Source organism: Ischnura elegans, chromosome 2 (genome assembly GCF_921293095.1).
Source record: "Ischnura elegans chromosome 2, ioIscEleg1.1, whole genome shotgun sequence".
Taxonomy (NCBI): Eukaryota; Metazoa; Arthropoda; class Insecta; order Odonata; family Coenagrionidae; genus Ischnura; species Ischnura elegans.
Genome location: NC_060247.1, coordinates 126,161,321 through 126,181,652, shown reverse-complemented (window position 1 = coordinate 126,181,652; position 20,332 = coordinate 126,161,321). Strand labels below are relative to the sequence as shown.

At 37.6% G+C, this 20,332-nt stretch overlaps 1 protein-coding gene across 1 annotated transcript in view; it reads right to left on the bottom strand.

Moving 5' to 3' along the window:
- Positions 1–4,446: 4,446 nt before the first annotated feature.
- Positions 4,447–20,332, bottom strand: part of LOC124153250 — a 57,264-nt gene continuing 41,378 nt past the window's right edge. The window contains exons 17-25 of the mRNA XM_046526350.1: positions 19,595–19,783; positions 19,066–19,135; positions 17,405–17,531; positions 16,855–16,936; positions 15,981–16,087; positions 14,802–14,870; positions 12,216–12,405; positions 10,644–10,823; positions 4,447–5,076 (exon numbers count right to left, since the gene is read on the bottom strand). Of these exons, the coding sequence (XP_046382306.1) occupies positions 4,919–5,076; positions 10,644–10,823; positions 12,216–12,405; positions 14,802–14,870; positions 15,981–16,087; positions 16,855–16,936; positions 17,405–17,531; positions 19,066–19,135; positions 19,595–19,783 (1,172 nt within the window). The 3' untranslated portion in view covers positions 4,447–4,918. The remainder of the gene's footprint in view (positions 5,077–10,643; positions 10,824–12,215; positions 12,406–14,801; positions 14,871–15,980; positions 16,088–16,854; positions 16,937–17,404; positions 17,532–19,065; positions 19,136–19,594; positions 19,784–20,332) is intronic.

The following is a 20,332-nucleotide window of genomic DNA, read 5'->3' as shown; positions in this document are numbered from 1 at the left end:
TAGCAGCAGCACTTGTGTTTCCCCATAAAACTACACAATAAGCCAAGTGAGAATGAATTTTGGCATAATATATCAATTTCAGTATTTCTAATGAAGTAGTTGGAGCCAATTTGCGAATCATATATATTCCCGTTGCCATTTTGCTAACTAAATCCTCAATATGATATTGCCAATCAAGGTTTTCAGTTAATTTCAACCCTAAAAAATTTATAGAGCTAGACTGCTGAATGGCTGTTGATGAATTAGTCTTAAGTAGAGGACTCGTTTCTGGAGGACTAATTTTGTGATGGAAATTTAAAAAACATGTTTTATTTCCATTCAATTTTAAGTTATTACTTTTACACCAGTCAATCATCTGTGCTACTGATGAGCGTGCCATATCAATCACCTCCCCTGTCTTATTACCAAAACTCAGAGTAGTAGCATCATCAGCATATAAAATGACTTTACTCTGATGCAAATGAGATGGTAAGTCGTTAATAAAAATGATGAATAATAGTGGCCCTAGAATAGATCCTTGGGGCACTCCACAGAATTCTGTGTTTTCATTAGTTGCTTTACACTGCATACACACTCAGTGTAAAGAGATTATAATACATCTACATAGTACTTCGCAAGCCGCATATAAGAGTTGTGGCAGGGGGTGTTAGGACACCAGAAATTGTATAAAAGTGAATAAAATGGAGTCAGAAGATAAAAGAGTCTTATGCTTTTTTGAAAGGGTTATACAAAAAGGCTATTTTAGAAATTTATTTTAGATTTCAACGCATTGAAACATATTAGGAACAATTTGACTAAATAATAGATAGTAGAACACATAATGCATTATTAAGCTGTGAAAGTCTCACTTTACATTGTATTTTTTCTTATGAAATCGCTATTTTTTTATTAACTTATACATAATTTCGTAATATTTTCCGGGGAAGGACTCCCGGATTCGGGGAGCCCCATCATGAGCCACAGTATAGGGCCCCAAACTACTCCAGACTGCCCCTGGCTACATACATCCAACTGGGCCTAATTGCCTACATGCCTGCAGTTAGTTACTTGGACGAAGGACTTCATACTTGTTATATAGCGATTACATCTAATTTTTCAATAATTGCAGATTGAGCAATTCAGAAATTGATGCGCAAATAAGCGATGGTAGACCTATGCCACTTTGATTGACTTATTGGACGTAAAAATTTAAAATGTAATTCACATTGAGGTTAAATTTTTATCATGATTGGATGGGTTATGCTTGATAAAATTGGCGTAGATATTTTAATATTTCCTCGTGTCATATAAGCATTGGTCACAGGCAATGGCGCCGACTCCATGGGGCCTGAGCCCCCTCGGGAGGAAAAGATGTGTAAGGCCTGTCATTTTTCCCCGGAGTGTCGAGGTATTGATAGTCAAGTTTTCATAGTTCTAATGCTGATCATATCACTCTACTATAATGCTTAAAAACTTTAAAACTCACTATTTATAAAATTTCCTGGGGCAAGACCCCAGTATGGGCCCCTCCAAAATTTTTTATTAGTCGGCAGCAGGACAGACAGACAGACAGACAGGGGTGGATTAAAACTGCTGTTTACGAATGGGGACTGGCAAATTATCACCTTCCTCAGCAATTTAGTGGTATGGAATACCTCTCCATGGTAATGCTTCCAACGTCTGATATGCTCAGGGAGGTGGCTTTTATAGACCCATCAATTATTTGTAAACACAGCTGTGTCCAACTAGTTTGATTACCACATGAAGTAAAACTTTCATAGGAGGGCCACTAACTTAAAGATTATTAAATTTTCAGTTTTTCCAGATATTACAGGGGGATCCCCCTAAATCTTCCATCGGGGATGGACTCCCTTGAGCTCTTATTAATTTCTAGTTGAGTGCCTGTTGAGTTGAAAAATATTTCATTTGGTAACGTGACATATACCACAGAATTGAAGGCAACTCTCTGAATTCCATAATAACTAAATATATATACCCAAGAGACAGGCTCGGAACTGGGGAGGGGCAGAGGGAGCATGTGCCCGGGCGGCAGATGTCAGGGGGAGGTAAAATTTGAAAAGTTTATTTTAAAAAGTTATTCAATTTTTTAAATCCAATTATTTGACAATAATTATTAATTTATAAAGCTGTAATATTAATAAAACTTCTTAATAGCCAACATACAGTGTGCAATTTCATCTAATGCATCTCAAAAAAATGGTTAAGGATGTATTATATTTTGGAGTGGGGGAAGGGGATTTCCAGGTTACAAACCCTTTAGCCTTTAAAAGAGGCGCCAAAATCATCATTCAATTAATTTTTTTATTTTAATAGATAGTCACACAAAATTACTGTTTTTGAGTCCAAAGTTTGAGTGCAAAATCAATAACTTTTGAGTGCATCATGTAATCATTTTCCTGATCCATCAGGGTGATACATAGCTCTAGGGATAGCTTTATATGCACCAAAAACAGTGATCGCTCAACCACCCATCATTTTCTGAATCATATGGTCTTTCCCACCATACCTTTTTCCTATACCTTGTCTGTCACTTTCTGTACTTAAAACTGTCATTCCATTAAATGCCCAATGTGGTGTAACAATCGCTGTTAGCCATCATTTGTTCTTCCATCTTCCATTAGCCATCATTTGTTATTAAATTCAAGTCAAACGCCTTAACAATCCATAGTGGATGTGATCTATTCTATGCCCAAAAGGAAAGATAATTTAGAGCAATACAATCCTGAGTTTTCTCCTGGGCTGTTGGTTAATAAAAGTGAGAGAGGGCTAGAGGATAGGAGACATCAAGGTGGTCTGGAAATACCAATAAGAGGGTTAAGGGAATAGTATATATGTACAAGGATTCGACCATTTTTATTTATATTTTAATATTCAATAATAATAATAATAATAATAGTTTTATTAGCCAAAAGAACCAATACAAGTAAGTAAATGGTATAGGCTTCGTCAAGTATAATACATAATTGGTATTTTAGATAATGTTCACTCAAAAAAACAAAGACATCTTCCTAAAATAAAAAAGTTACATTACAAATTTCAAGCACACAATAGTGAAAGCTGAACAACAGCCATGTATACTTCAACACTTACTTCACAGCACAAAACCTTAAGCACAGGTATACAATTCTCATTTAATAGGTTAACACATCAAACTACATACTTTCTTTACAATAGTTAATAAATTCATCAACACTATACAATGCCTTTCCAGTCAGGTATCTTTTCAGATTTACTTTAAAATTATTTACAGAAGACAAACTTCTCAATTTTTCTGGTAAAAGGTTATATAGTTTTGTACCCTTATGTAGAGGACCATTACTACTCCTTTTTGTTTTCCTGGGTAGCACATGTAAACAGTCTTTGGTTCTGGTCATATGTGAATGGAAGTCAGAATTTTTTGGGAGAGAATTTATACGTTTTTTTATGAATAGCATTAAGTTCAGAATATAAATGGATGTTAGAGTTAAAATTTTGTGTGCCTCAAAGTGAGGTCGACAGGATTCTCTATATTTTAGGTTTAGCATAATTCTTACAGCTTTCTTTTGCATAGTGAATACCTCAGTGCTATTGCAACTGTCACCCCATAAAATAATGCCATAAGAGATTAAGGATTGAAAATTAGCATAGTACACATATTTTAAAACACTCAAAGAAACACTTGATCGTAAATAGCGCAGTTGATACATAATATGTGACAGTTTGGTGGTTAAGATTTCGACATGTCTAGACCACTTCAAGGATTTGTCTAGTGTGATTCCAAGGAAAGAAATATTATTTACATAAGTTATTTCAGAGTTGAATAGTTCCACTGTTGGTGGCGATTTACAATTTAAGTTCATACATACAGTTTTTTCTAGGTTAACTGCCAACATACTATTTTTTAGCCACATTTGAATACTTTGAACTGTAGAGTTTACCTTAATCTGTAATTCTTGCGAATTTGGGGCTTGCAACAATATACTAGTGTCATCAGCGAATAAGATTGTTTTTGCTTCCTGGAGATATTCAGGAAGGTCGTTAATATACAAAGTGAACAATAACGGCCCAAGGATTGACCCTTGGGGTACACCATATTTGACTTCTTTCATAGTAGAGGAGCAATTATTTATATATTTTGTGTTTGAGTCCAAGTAAGAAATTTGGACAATTTGGTGTCTGTTAGTTAGGTAAGAATTTAACCAAGAATAAGCTACTCCTGTAATACCATAATTTAAGAGGCATTTCAACAATATGTCGTGGTTTACAGTATCAAATGCTTTTCTGAGATCAATGAACAACCCCACAGTTTGGTTATTTTTGTCGAGAGCATCAGTTGCATCATTTAGAAATTCAAACAAAGCATCAGTTGTTGACTTATTTTGTCGGAAGCCAAATTGGTATTTGGATAAACTTGCATTTTTATCTAAAAAACTTAAAAGTCGATTGTACATGACTTTTTCGAAAATCTTTGAAAAACCTGAAAGTAAACTTATGGGTCTGTAGTTATTACAATCCTTTTTGTCTCCTTTTTTAAAGAGGGGGTAGACTTTGCAAATCTTTAGCTGCTGAGGGAAAATACCTTCTGATATTGATAAGTTACACAAATAGGTGAGTGGGTTTACGATGAACGGGATAGAGTATTTAATAATCTTATCCGGGATGCCATCAAAGCCCGATGACATTTTGTTATGGAGGGAGAGGCCAATTTGTAAAATTTCCCTTGGAGTGGCTGGGTAAATAAAAGGTGCATTCTTATTTTTAGATGCTGGTTGCTTGTAATAGGGATCTTTTGTAGCATGATTGCTGCTTAATGTTTTGAGTATTTTCTCAGGGGTTTCAATAAAGTGATCATTAAAAACATTTGCCACGGTTAATGGGTGAAGGTATTAAAAATTAACATTATCCTGAGAAGTTTTATACCTTTCAAAATCCAAATTCTTCACCTCTTCTCCAGCTTAATCTTGATGCCATTGCAAGGTCTCAACACAAGATCATGCATGAATGAGATGTCTTTCGGTGTGTCAACAGGAATCAGCTTGTAGTGACGAAGTATTGAGCAAAGCACTGATTTAACTTCCAGCATGGCAAACCTTTGACCTGTAACAAGAATAAATTCATCAGTTCATTATCCAATCCCTTTTAATGTCAGATGACCATAATTATGATGATCATAAATGCAGGGGAAACTTGATGGGAGTGGGAAAGTATAATTCTTGGAAATTACAGGAATTTTCTTTGGTACATAGTACAGTGGAACCTTGATCTATCATTTTTCAGGGGGATGGATGAAAAAAACGATGAAACCTATGTCCCAGGAAACGCAGCATTTTTGCGAATTATGATATTTATTAATGGATTCAAACAAGATTTTATGTAGCTGATTGCAGGAATATTATTACTTAGGTCATATTGTTGATTCGACTTATATCTCTTTCAAATATTCTAAAGGAACACACCACCTTGCTAAAAAAATGTTTCCACTCGGCATTTTCACTGCTATAATTGATTTCTGTCTGATTTAAAAATTCTTATCCATCAAATGCCATTTCAAGTACACGTATTTACGACAGCAATGTGCATGTTATGCCTAAAACAGCCGCTTTCGCCGACGCAGTGATAGGTTGTGAGATGGATCAAAAAGGCCAAAAATAGTTTATTATTTGAAATGTTCCTTTCTATTAATTGATTTTTTAATATGATTGAGGCAATGTGTAAAGCGTTAACAATGTTGCGTTAATCGTCAGCGGCACGCCCTTCATCCCACTTCTCCGGCATCATCCCACTTTTATTTTCACCAGGTATCTTGCTCTACCCCCACCATTGCCGTCATGTGCTAGCGGACAACCCGAGGCACTCTGCAATATTCGCGCGCTTCTAGCCCGGATTCTTTTCCTCGTCTTCAATTATTTTCAGTCCATCGTTTAAAGTTCTCACTTGTTTCTTCGGAAGGGCAATGGTCCGAAGACGAATAAAAATAAAACTAATAAAAATGAAACCGGACTTTCTTGAACCCACACGGAAAACACTCGCTGGTTTGAAGTCAACTCACCCTGGAAAGTACGGAACCACTCGTACAAGGTAAAGTTCGGCACTGATGCTATCGCGTACGGCGTAAGCAGAGCTTACTGCAGAGGGTGAAGCATGACCATATGACTGCGCAATGAAATCTTTTATCCTATAGAGAAGGCAACTTACCCACTCATTTCTAACAATAAGTAGCATAGCTCTAGATGAGCAGATGAATTCAGGTTGCTAGTAGGGAGAAACAAAATATCCTTAGAAGACATCGCTTCGTTAGCAACTCTGACAAGTGAGACTTGTAGCATAACTCGTAAATTGTAACTTGATGCCCTGTTTTCGAAAAAAATTCCGCATCAACTGCCGAGAAGCTCACAATCAGCTGCGAGGATATCTAGATCCCCCAGAAATCACCATCGTATTATTCCAACTATATCCTTGCTTAAAATGCTTAAATAACGTTTGAAATATGTTGTGTTTAGTATCATTCTTTTTTGAATTACGTGCACATTACTAATATTTTGATCTATTAAAAGTATAATACTAATTGCTGAAATTCATCGTTCTACACATTTTGGGCTAGTAAGTGATTCATAGGCTGAAAAAAAATCATTTACAGTGGGGAGGAGGCGAGTGCTGAATGGAGGGGGATAGCGGATCTTGGGAAATGCGCTAATGTAACTATCCCACGGCACTCAGCTTCTCCCTATAGTATTTCAATCTCCTGGGGAAGATTCAAACTATGTGTCTGTCATTATTAGCCACAAATAACGCATTCTAAACACTTCATCTCATTGGATGATCTTTCCATTCTATTCGGGTTTTTTCACCGCGTTTGTTGTATTTTAAAGACAACAGTTTCGCTGGCGTTACAGTCGGCATCTTCAGGTCGAAGGTAAAGTTTTTGGAAATTTTTTTAAAGACGTGGGGAGTATCCTCCGAAAATCAAGACCACCGAGACCGAATATAACAGCTGCAGAGAGACGAGCGTTGAGAAAGCTCCAGGACAATGGTAATATTCTCATATTACCCGCAGATAAAGGGAACGCTACTGTTTTGATGCGAAAGGAAGACTACGAAAAGAAAATATTATCTCTTCTCCAGGAGCAAACCTACAGAAAGATGAAGGCCGATCCAACAAGCAAATTGGAACGAAATACCAGGGCCATCATCAAGAGTTCATCCATTCCAAGAGAATATCAACGAGGCCTCCTCCCTTCAGCTGCGAAACCACCGAGACTATACGGCCTACCAAAAATCCACAAAGAAAACGTACCTCTGAGGCCGATTGTGAGTCAAATCGACGCCCCAACTTACTGGCTATCCAAATATCTAGCCCAATCACTCCAGGAATACGTTGGACGGACTTCATCGCATGTGAAGAACTCATCCCATTTTATTGATATTCTTAATACGGTCTCCGTCACAAACGAAGACATCATAGCCAGCTTTGATGTGGTGTCTCTGTTTACAAACGTCCCTATCCAAGAATCAGTGGATATCATCCGACGACTCACCTCTGAAGGCATCCCGAATGACTTTCCCAAATTAGTGGAATATTGTCTAAGAAATTCTTATTTCTTATGGAATGGGGAATTTTACGAACAAACAGAGGGGGCAGCTATGGGGTCTCCACTATCTCCAGTTGTAGCGAACTTTTTCATGGAGGATTTTGAAGAAAAGGCCATCGCGTCGTACGAAAAGAAACCATCGCTCTGGCTGAGATACGTTGATGACACGTTCATCATTTGGCCCCATGGCGCCGAAGAATTGCAGGAATTCCTACAGCATCTCAACTCGCAGCACCACGCTATCAAATTCACAATGGAAATGGAACATGATGGTCAACTTCCCTTCCTGGATGTTTTGGTAAAAAGGAAAAGAAATGGGCTCCTAGGACATGCCGTTCACAGAAAGAAAACGCATACTGACCGCTATCTGAACGCTTCTTCGCACCACCACCCAGTGCAAAAAATCTCCTTGGTGGCAACATTAATACATCGTGCCTATGCCATCTCAGACACCGAGTCACTATCTGCAGAGAAGAAGATTCTCATTGAAGTGCTGGTAAGGAATGGCTACAGCAGTAGCATGTTGAATAGAAGATTTGTGGAGCAGGAGAACAAAGATGCAGCCCCAAAAAGGACCTCTGAGGAAGAGAGCCGGCCGGAGCCGGAAGCATACGCCACAATTCCCTTTGTGGCAGGCACATCAGAAAAGATTGCCAGAATGCTCAGAAAACACAACGTAATTACACGTTTCAATTGCGTGGCAAAGATATTAGACATGCTACCCGGAGCAAAGGACAAACTCCCAATGGACTTTTATGAGGGTATATATCGAGTGCCTTGTTCATGTGGTAAATATTACATTGGCGAGACCTGCAGATCAGTGAAAGTCCGATTGCAGGAACATCGGAGGGCTACGAAAAACAAGCAGCACCAACTCTCAGCCATATCTGAGCATGCTTGGAGTGAACCTGGGCATAACATCCTCTTTGAAGACGCCAGGATAATAGCTAAAGAGAATAAATACTTCCCTCGCTTGATCAGAGAAGCTATTGAGATAGCGAAAACGCCCGCAAATTTCAACAGAGATCAAGGCTACAGCTTGCATACTGCATGGAAGAGGATTCTCCGACCACCAACAATGAAAGATGGACAACCGGCCAATGAGAGAGCAGCAGCGGATCAGCAGCCGCCGCCACCTATATAAGGCGAAAAATTTTATGCCTATAAAAGGCGGAAAAAAATTTTCCAAAAATTTTACCTTCGACCTGAAGACGCCGACTGTAACGCCGGCAAAACTGTTGTCTTTAAAATACAACAAACGCGGTGAAAAAACCCGAATAGAATGGAAAGATCATCTAACCAACGCCGCAAAAATCTTCGAACCTACTTCATCTCATTTTCGTCAAACGATGGATGCGGGAAAATTATATGACGGGACAGTGATCTTCAAACGATCAATGCAGGAAAACGATACTTCGGGGAATGATTGATGCGGGAAGAAATTACATTGTCTTTATGGAACTTTATTTGGGACCAGGAACGGCGAACGATGAATGCGGGAAAACGATCATAGCGCGAACGATAGATTGGGGTTCCACTGTATTTGTATGTTGATTGAAACATCGTTCAGCAAATGTAGTCATTTTTGTAACTCAATTTGTCTTACTATTCCTAATTCTATGCTAAAAATGTAAAATAATAGAATATTTTTCAATCAAGTATTAAATAATTTTTTTAATTTGAAGATCCTGCCGTAAAAATATCCATTTTTTACAAATATCAATGAAAATCCATTGCCATTATAAAGCAAACTTTTCTAGCTAATCATCTTTTTTCAAAAGAAAATTGAGCAACATTTAATAATTTTAAGTCTTGATGGTGACTGTAACAGGAATAAAGACTCGTATGAGCTTAGTTTCTTAGCTTACTGCTCTGTTTTTTTTTCGTGGAATGGCATATGGCATTTGATGGAGTTCACGCATTTGTTTTCCAAAGAAATTTTCCCTGAGTCCAAACAACTGCTATTTCGATTAATAGAGAAAGAGGTAACTGTGGAGAAGCTTTAGTATATCTCTATTTGATGGACCTCCCCATAACGTTACAGTTACGGTAACCCAAATGGCCTGCCACACTGTTATCTGCTGACCAATGCATACTCTGCAAGAGCAAAAACTCAGAAAGTATCTAAGCCATGTTGAGCTTTGGGCAAGTGCAGCTAATCCACCTCTTTCCCAATGCATGCCATTGCTTTGAATATACTATACCCATTTGCATATACTGTATACAATAATTTGTTGAAAGTCTACCCACTCGATTGTTTTAGAAAGACAATATGTAGTATGTAGAATATGGAAAAGGCAGTTCAGAAAATTTCCTAAACTTTTTAGAACAGAATTTCTCCTAAATTTTATTAATAAATTATTTTTTAATAGTTATTTCTACCTTACAGGCCAAATTTTACCATAAACTTGATGGTTTCAGTCTTAACTTTGTGAAAATTCATTGTAAATATAGGCCAGACTGGACGTTTGTTTCAAGTAAGAACTGAGGAACACAAAAGACATTTAAGAAATGGGGAGAGAGACAAATCGCATTTTGCGAAGCACCTATGGGAGAGTGACCACAGGAGCGATTTTGTCCCGGAAATTCTCCACTTTGAGAAAAAGGGAAGAAGGACGGACTGCTTGAATGAGTTAGAGATAAGAAAGCACATTAGGAATGGAATTTTAGCTAATGAGAATATTTTTGTCAACCATTCCCCCCCTCTTGGAAATCCCCCTGAAGTTGAGTAAAGCTCCAACCCCGGGGCCAATGCAACCCTCCTTTACCAATGTGTAATAGCAACCAAATAAACAGCAAAATAACAACAAAAATAACGATTTCTGTACCTGAATATGTCACCTCTGCGATGAAACAGGTCATCTTAAATAAATTGTGTGAAAAAATACCATACCTTTTTAATTGTTTACAAATTTTACCAGATAAAAAAAATTGACTGATATCTGTCAACTTTAGATTTTTTATGTGAGTTTGATAGTCAAAGGCAATTTTGCGGGTTTGGGAGATGGAATCAGGAGAATTCTCACCCTTGTGAACTATGATAACTCTGTTATAAGCAATCTACAATATACTGACCAATACAATTCCTGGGCCCAGCAGAGAAGGGAACATAAGCATATGGGTGTCTTGTCTTGACAACATCTGGGAGAAATCTGTCTGGATCAAAGACCTCTGGATTTGGATAAACTCTGGGATTCATGTGAATGCCCGATATGACCACATTTACCATTGTACCAGAGGGTATTTCATAGTTTTCTGAAATGGAAGAAATTCATTTATAGTTTTTTTTTATGCTTAAGAGGTAGGTAGAGATGTTCACTAGGTTTATCAGTCAATCTGAGCTAAGATTAGTCTGGAAGCTCATACAGGAGCTGAATTGGATTGCCAAGTTAGCCAACTCAGGCTGAGATTCTGCATACAATTTCCAAAATGCATAATTCATTTAGCAACAAAAATCATTAAAACCTCTAATGAGAATTTTAAACGACTACTCAGGGTGATATCAATTGGTTTTTGTTGGTATTGACTGCCGTAGCATTCAAATCATTGTGCGCTACCACCAAAAGACAGCACCGCCTGGAGGGAGACAGGCAGAGGACGCTTGACGCTGGCAGGGTAACAGTACACTTTAGGGTCTCTAAGGGTTACTTCGTGCAAAATAACTATGCCCTATGTAACAATGAACAATATATAAATTTATTTTGTCATGAGTACAATTGAGTCGCACTCAGGGAAACGGTGAATGTAGCGTTCAAATCATTGCACGCTACCACCGAAAGGCAGCACCGCCTGGAGGGAGACAGGCAGAGGACCCTTGGCACCGGCAGGGTAACGGTACCCTGGGGATTTGGCGCCCTTCTCCGAGAGTAGCGTCCCTGAGCCCACGCGAGTGAGACCTGCCAAACCGTAGCGCGGAACTGTAACTGAATCCACGGACATCACGATTCACCGTTTCCCTGAGTGCGACTCAATTGTACTCGTTACGAAATAAATTTATGTATTGTTCATTGTTACATAGGGTGTAGTCATTTTGCATGAAGTAACCCTTAAGAGACCCTAAAACTGCCAAAAGAAGATGGGGAGAGTGAAAATTGCACCTCTCCATATTAATCCAAAATCTCAGACTGCTGGGGATAGCAGGCTGACTAAGCCAATTTCTCAGATCAATCTGACCATACCATTACTTTTATCATACCTAGCTGAGCTGGTCAGATTCATCTCATGTTAATTATGTTAATGCAACTGTGGTTTTCCACTCGATTTTTTGAGATCCTACTGATTTCAATGCTGCATACCTATTTATTATCAATGGTACAAAACTCAAAGTTTCTGGGAGTGCTAGCTAAATTTTGTAAAATTTTTGAAAGAGGTTGGGGGTTATTGAAAATAGTATGAGGGTAGAAACAGGTGTGAATCCTTGGAAGAAAAAGGGGCAATTGATGTGTATCAGTTGTTTGGGAGGGGATACATTGAGGGCATTACTGTCAAGGGGAAGGAAGGGTCTGTGGGAGATCGTGGGATATTGTGACCGAAGATAAGAAAAAAGTACCACTTTATGAATTTTGGGCTGTTTTTGGCCAAAGTCAGCCCCAGTGAAGTCACCCAATATTGCTGTATTTGAAGAGATTGCACATTCTCGTAACTCACCCATTTGAAAATCCGTGGTCAGGACTCTTGAAATGAAGGGAACACTTGGATACATCCTCAGGGTCTCCTTAATGCATCTCTCAAGTAGCTGCAAATCGTTGTATATCTTTGCTGTAGGAACGAAAGATCCATCACCCGATTCAGCTGCATGCTCTGCAAACTTTGATTCTATCTCATGCCACACATCTTGCTGAAATGAGGAAGCAAAAGTTTTGAAATTTACCTTCTTTGATCAAAATTTGACAACATGTGGGAATTGTATGTGACATCAAGAAATTTTTACATGAATGCATATACATGTATTTATATATGTAATGCATATAATATGTATTCATTACTTGCAGGCCACCTGGCATTGTCGTTCAGGATAGTATGCAGAGAAGTGGGAGACTTGGAAATTGGAATTATTGGTCACATGGCAAGGATTTTAGGTAAAGGAACAAAGCCAGTTTAACCCTTTTAGTGCCAGCCCATTAATAATAGAGAATAATAAAGCAGAATAAATCCATACGAAGCTCAAAAAATAAAAGGCATCAGTGCAAAATATGCCTGGCCGATAGATCGGCCCTTGGCACTCTTCGCATATACTACCCGGGCCGATGGATTGGCCCCCTGGCACTAAAAGGATTAATAATGGTAAACATACGTAACTGCAAACAATGGAAAAAATAATTTCCGTATACTGTGCATGGGATCAGCTTATACTCTGCTCCACAACATTGATTGTTATATCTGTCCTTAGAAGCATTGACCAAAAAGCTTGTGTGAATGCATACCCTAGCAAAAAGGTTTGTACCAATAGGATTAATACTGTATTTACTTGTCCACGCCCTCTTGTATCCCGTGCATCCCCATATTTGGGCCGGCTCGTGAGGAAAAAAAAATTTCACAACGCTTTTTGGGTGCGGTCTAATATAGGAGCTCGTGATTCATTGCTAAATCGATAAATTTACGTTTCCAAGATTACTAATAAGGTTGAATGATGTTGGAAGTGTAATTCCTGCGAAGATTTCCTAGTTTCAATGCTAATCTCTGGAGAAATAAACGATAAGAATTTGAGGGAAAATGGTACGCGGCTTACATTAAAATTTTGAGGATTCTGAGCCGCGCACCCCCCGTTTTTCCACCGGCATTCTGGAAAAAAGGTGCAGGGGTTCTATGGGTCAGAGGCGCAGCAGGGGGGGTTTTGGGGGATAAAATCCCCCCCAGAGCTCAGAGAAATTTTTTAATTAAATCTATTTTACTTTATTGCTTGCAGAATAGAGTGAGGATTAACAAAATATCCCTCAGAAGGCTGTAAAACTTAACATTCTGAACCATTTATCTTAAATTTTTATCTGGCGGAGGGCCCCCGCACCTCCGGCTTACCCTGGCGGGCATATCACACTCCAGACCCCCCAGTATTAGTTGCACCTGAAACCCCCCTAGCCTTAATTCCTCGCTGCACCCCTGCTATGGGTAAATATGGTTGTTTAGTGCAGAATCCTTTGAGTTATGTTTTCCCTTTGAGCGTGTCAAGACTGTGCCTATATCACAGGATGTCCAACCATAGAAGTTGTATTACGTGACGTAGCAAACTTTAATGAGACAATGACGCAACGGATGCATCAAACACCACCAAAAGTAGCATTATGGGCTTCAACAGCATGATATGACGAACCAACTTTGGTTGCAAACCGCCAGCCATATTGAAATGCATAGCTGGCAGATAAACAGGCATCCTCTAGCTAATGTATCTGAGGAAGTTGCTGTGACCATTAAAAAAGTAATTATTGTGTCTATGGTGAAACTTGCCACAGCTGTATGAAGAATATTGAGGAGGGCAGTGGCGTAACTAGGAATATGCCTTGGGGGGGATGATGGGGATTAGTGGGGGCTACCCCCCCAGGAAACTGAAACTTTGAAAAATAACGTGCCTGAAAATGTATTTTACATCATTTTGGCACTTATAATTTAACTTTAAGCAGATGAAGTTAATATAAATATATATCAAATGTAGACAAGATTTTTAAATGATTTCTTGATTTCTCTGAGTCTTTTAGGGGTCTTTTCCCTCATCCCCCCCATAGTTACGCCACTGCGATGGAGAGGATGAAACTAGGAAGTTCCATCCATCCATTCCCCTTTCTCCAGTTCCCATTCCTACTCTGCGCATATTACATACTTATAAATACAAATTTTGGATATATGGCTTTGGATTATCTGGATATTTCAAGGATACAACTCACCAGGGCCGGTATTCAGTACCAGAAACTGATTCGCCTGATCACCCGGGGAGGGGATTGGAAGAGAAGGAAACAGGAAGGAAGCGCCTCCACGATTGGAGACCGTCGATGCCTCTGGGATGAGGATAGGGATGGATGGGAGGGGATAGGGGAAAACCTGTGCCGCCATCTGGGCGACAGGGCCCACTGCTAGCAAAACCATAATTTGATGTGCTAGTGATATTGGAAGATTATTCTTTAGTGAGAATACAGGCCTGTAATCCAAAGATCATTTCATTGGAACTTATAAATACAGGTAGCTTTTTGACTTTGAAAGAAAAATTTCAAATCTCAGCTAAATAAATCCACTATACATACATACCTGTATATCAGGGTGATTTGCCAGCATGAAAATTGTCCAGCTGATTGCCATGGATGTGGTGTCATGACCCTGAAATTATAGCTTTCTTATTTGCTTGATCAATGCCTATCAACTCATTTTTAACTGAAATCATTTGTATATACTAGCGGAGTGCATACAATCCCTAGTAGCACCAAAAGGATTATTTCTAGATTTGATGCGTATCAGAGTATACACTGTAAGCATATTACCTAGGGGAGTGATGTGGCGGAGCTATCAGTGCTGCAGCTCGCCACATTGGGCGCCACCGGCTGGACCCTGTAGAGTTGATGGAGTTCCAAACTTGGCCACCAGATGTGCGAACGGGGACCGGACCGGAAGCACACCGGAGTCAGCCGGGAGTCCGCCGTGAACCGCCATATTGTGCACTTGTCAACGCTTACGTACTCTACTTGTATCTGCGTCACACGCTTTAATAAACGTGGTCCTAATTACTTCGGTGCTAATTATTGAAGTGCGTATCGTTACCCAAATACCCTTCAATACGTATTATATCTGCTGCCATAATATGGATTTTATATAGATTACATACATATAACTCGTCGTAAATCTGTATATTATACATATCTTATACATGTCTGATGATCCCTGGTTACGCGGTAAGGATATTATTTGTATATTTTAAAGATTCTGGTATACATCAAGGACCATGGATCATCAGACATGTATAAAATATGTACAGGTAAATACATAGGTATACAGATTTACAAATCTGTATTCCTATGTATTTCAAAATCTTAAAAATATACAGATATAATCCTTTTGGTGCTACTAGGGATGTTTATAGCCATACAATGTAATGAGCAGTAGAAACAGAAAGAAACTTCCATCACAAAATTGATTATAAGTTATGAAGGATGTATGTATTGAGAGGAGGAAGAAAAAAGTCATCTCTTCGCGTAGGGAAAGGTGGTGGATTTTTCTATCTGTTAGTCTCAATTCTAGAGGTCAAGCATATAGATGCTTCATCAATATTTTCTCTCTTTCAGTGTACATTATAATGGTATGTTTTAATTAAGGTTTTAGTAATGATACGTATATTATAAAAATGACTGTGAAAATGACTTATTCTCCCCTTCCGTTGAATATCATGGGCATATTGGCAAGTAATGAGTTACTTCAGGAATAAACCGCACTTACCTCAAACATGAATGTATCAACTTCTTCCCTTATTTCTTCATCTGTCAATTCATTCTTCTCTTCAGATAACTCTATCAATAGCTCCAGAAATGCTTTAACCTTCTTTTCTAAAATTTAAAAGACTTGTCTTTAGATAATCATTATTATGCCATTAATTAAATAATATTCATGTCATTAATCATACCTTACAATAAGTAATAAATCTTCAATAGTGTTTATTACAATAGGACTTTGATTATAAATTATAATATAGGGGCAATACAAAACTTATCGTTGTATCAGAAAGGAAAGACAATGGCAGGTTCCACAACTTATTAAATACTGCGACCGGTTTCAATACATAGTATCATTATCAGGGCATCAGCCGTATGTATTGAAACTGGTCACAGTATTCAATAAATTGTGGAACCTGCTATTGTCTTTCCTTTATGATACATCATGAAGGAGTTCCATCATGTTTCCATGCCTGACATGATTGAATTTATCAAATCTTATCATTCAAAGTAGGTAGTGGATAATCCATTCATAATTCTTTTCTCAGCACTTTTTACTCTGATGTATGTGCAATGATGGATTAATTGTCATCAATGATCTTTACCTTTTTCTATACAAACCAACCTTTAAGTTGAAGCACTGGGTGAATGAAGTCTAATCCTGCATGAGCAATTCTTTAGGTTTGAAAATTGAATCTTTTCAATTTCATAGGATTTGCTAACAACAGCGTAAAAAATTCACTTCAATCAGAAATTTTAAGCAAAATTCAATTCAGTTTGGTTTGATATGAAACGTTCTCAATCCAGGCTACTTAATTATATGAGTGTACCATTCCTGAATTTAGATCATTGTAATTGCTAAGACATACTGATCTTATTACTTGTAACTTTTGAATCTCCTTTGCTTTTCTTTTCCTTGGAGGCCTTGTTTCTTAGGTATTCCTCTTTTTTGTCTTTGATTACCTGAAAAATATAATACAAAAAAGATAATTTTATACATTGCTGTATTGGAAGAATTACAGATTATTTTTGAGGTTCAGTTACTGTCAGTATAAATTTCTAAATACAAGCCCAAGACAGTTGGTTATTATAGAGCCAATTGACAAGCGTTAGGGAGTCTATGAAAAATAATCCTATTCAAGGAAAAATACATTTAAAATTTATATTGTCTTAATTCATTCATTTCCAGAGCTTGGTACTCTGTGACCGAAGGCACGTATTGCTTCAACATGTTAGAAAAAATTGCATCACACCGTAACCATATAAAATTAATTTAGGTTCTCAATTTTTAAATTTCTGATGGAAGAATTTCATTGCTTTTGAGTCTGAATTGGGGATTTTTCATTTGCATGAATTTATTCAACTTCTTCGTTTGTACACTTATAGTTTATTAATGGTGGTAAACCACTTCTGTAATTTTGTAGTGCATACCCTTTCAGTAAAGTCATGTAGAATCTTGAGTACTTTCTCTTGCTGCCTGTAGAGAGGTGTCAGTTTGAAAAGAAAATCAATGCCATACCATGGCTTTGCTATTCGATTGTAAAAAATTTCTCCAAATCTGTCAGGAAAAAATACAAATATAAATGTATTAAAAATAAGCAGTGGGGGGTTAGAGAGTGTCCAGGATACATTTTCATGGTTACTGCCATGCTAGATAAATTATGAATGTAATTATGAGCAGGCATGGATACAGATTTGTTGCTTGTGGGGTCAAATACCTTGTATTTTCTCCTCCCTCTCTTTATATGAGAACTATCTATAACTATTTTAACTTGGACACAACAGTTGGGTCATGGCCCCCATTACAACCGTTGTGTCTGCCAATGTTGGTGGGTGTGGGAATGCTGGTGGTTATTAGTATTGATGCCTGAATCAATTATTTTTTATAGAATGGATAAGAAATAATACTTAACGAGATAAGGCTCAAGGAAAATTGGCAAAGAAGTGTGCTTTGAGAAAAAATTTGTTGAATGAGAAACATTTTTGAACATGTGCATGATTTTGTTTGAAAAAATGTTTTATCTCTCATGAAGCTTGAAATCTTTAAGTGTTTAGTAGTCAGCTTATTGCTATGAATCTCATCGCTGAGGATTCTTATACCAGGGATAGAGTAATAGGATTAAAGGTGGTGAAGCTGCCACCCTTCATCTGTAATATCTGGCAAAATAGAAGAGATGTTTTCAATAAGGTGGCTTTCCAGTTCCTGTTTTTATTTCCCCAGCTCAACAAGCAATGTTTAATGATAGTTGGTGATTATCTAATAGCTGCTTGCCTAAACAGATGCATTATTAAGAGAGGATTGCATACCTTTTTCATAGGCATCATAGGAAGAAATGGTGCCCCGAGAAACAGCAGCCTCAATTCACTCAGGTTTATCCCAAGATGAAACTTAACTCTTAATGTGGCCCTCATAATGGTCTAATTGCTGGGAAAGTAGCCCTGCCATTCACCTATACTCCAGGAATACCCTTTCCCAACACTCCAAGGATGTTGAGGCCAGCCCTAGAATACATTCCAATTACTCTACCTGAAGCCTAGTCATTCTATTTTGTAGGGGGATTCGGGATGTGGACCAAATCAATAGCAAAATACAAAATAGAAATGAATGGAAACTGAGGAATATGTAGTTTCAGTGGATTTATTTTCTGGAAAAGAATGGTTTTTATTCCTTAGGTCAAAAATAGTTTAAAAGTTCAAGCATATCAGGATGAAATAACAGTTTTTATGTGACTTGTGTGCTCTCAAATAGGTAGTATCTTTTCTGAGGTTTTGGTTGATAGTCGTATGTGTAGTTATGTGTTGCCAAATCTCTGTGTAGGTACTACCTATGAGAACCATGTAAATAATTATTTAAACAACTTTTATATAGGAAAAAGTCAATTTTATGACTAATAATTTAAAATTTTTAATGTGTGCAGGAAAAGTATTTACTGAATGAGAAATTCTCTGTATTATGCATAAATTTCTTACTTATAAACTCTAAAAAATATGTACACCGAAAGTAAAAAGTTTAAAAAATACCATAAATTCAAGTTTAGATGCTCTCCAAGTTAAATATAAATGGTGGTGAAAATCATTGTTGGTGTGCTTACTCTTTAATTGCCATCATGTACTTCTTCTGGCTTTCATCTTTGGCATCTAGTTTTATCCCCATTGCACTCTCTGAAAGAGAGAAAATGATATATTGGTATAAGAAATCATTCACTCAGAATTACGAGTGAAAATGAAATTATAATACGGAAGGTCAAAAAATGTAATATTTAAATACATTGTCTTTTTAGATGTGCAATTGCAAAAGCAAACTTATTTCCTCTAAGAATACTTTGATAATCCATGACACCATCTTGCATACTTTCGTGGGTATCCACCTATATCTTCACTGATAAAAGGCTGGAAAATTAAGGGTTATATTTGGTCCCACGCTTTACTTGAATTTTGAACCAGTTCTTTTTAAAATTACATCATCATGTAATTTTTGTATGGATTTCCGTATTTACACGTTATTTATGAAATTTTATTGAAGGAAATATCTTTGAGTCTTTAAATTGTTTCAATGAGTTCATGATCATGACAAAATTGCAAAATTTATCATGAGTAATTTTAAGTGTTCTAACTATTCACCACATATTATTTCCAGAGTGCACTGGGAGACAATTGACACTATATCAAAAGCCTCTCCAGATGATGCCTCCACAGAGAGCTTCTCTGCTAATGCAGTACTGCTCTCAGCATATAGTGTCACAAATTCTTCCAATATCTTGAAATGGAATGTAGGTGTCAGGAATTTGCGATGAGAAAACCACTTGTCACCTGCAATTATCACATATAGCAAGTTGAGTCATTCATAAAATCAAAATGTTCATATTTCCCACCATTGTTGCATTGCTGCAATTTTCCAAAATTTGTTGCTTCTACTAATTTGTAATAATGAATATATGGTAGAGGGTCAGTAAAATGTGCATGGCTCGAATCACTAAGGGTATGATGGTGATTGATAGTTAGGCTTCATGATTAAACCTCCAAGTGTATACAGTAAACTCTTGATTTTACGAAGCAGGATTTTACGAAGTTTTCGATTATACGAAGTGATATTGCGGTCCCGGTGAAAAGCCTATGCTAAATACATGGCGCTATTCGATTATACGAAGTTTCGATTATACGAATTTTTTTGAATTTACGAACCTCGGCTCGGTCCCTAGGAGCAAATGGCATTCGTTTATACGAACTACGGCGAAAAATTTGTCAACAAAACTAGTTACGCCGGCGTAAGTAGCTAAAAAATCAGCGCTTCCAACTGTGGTCCATCAAAAGTGCGAAATCGTAAATGATAATGCAACTTTGGAGAGAAATGGGTCGCCA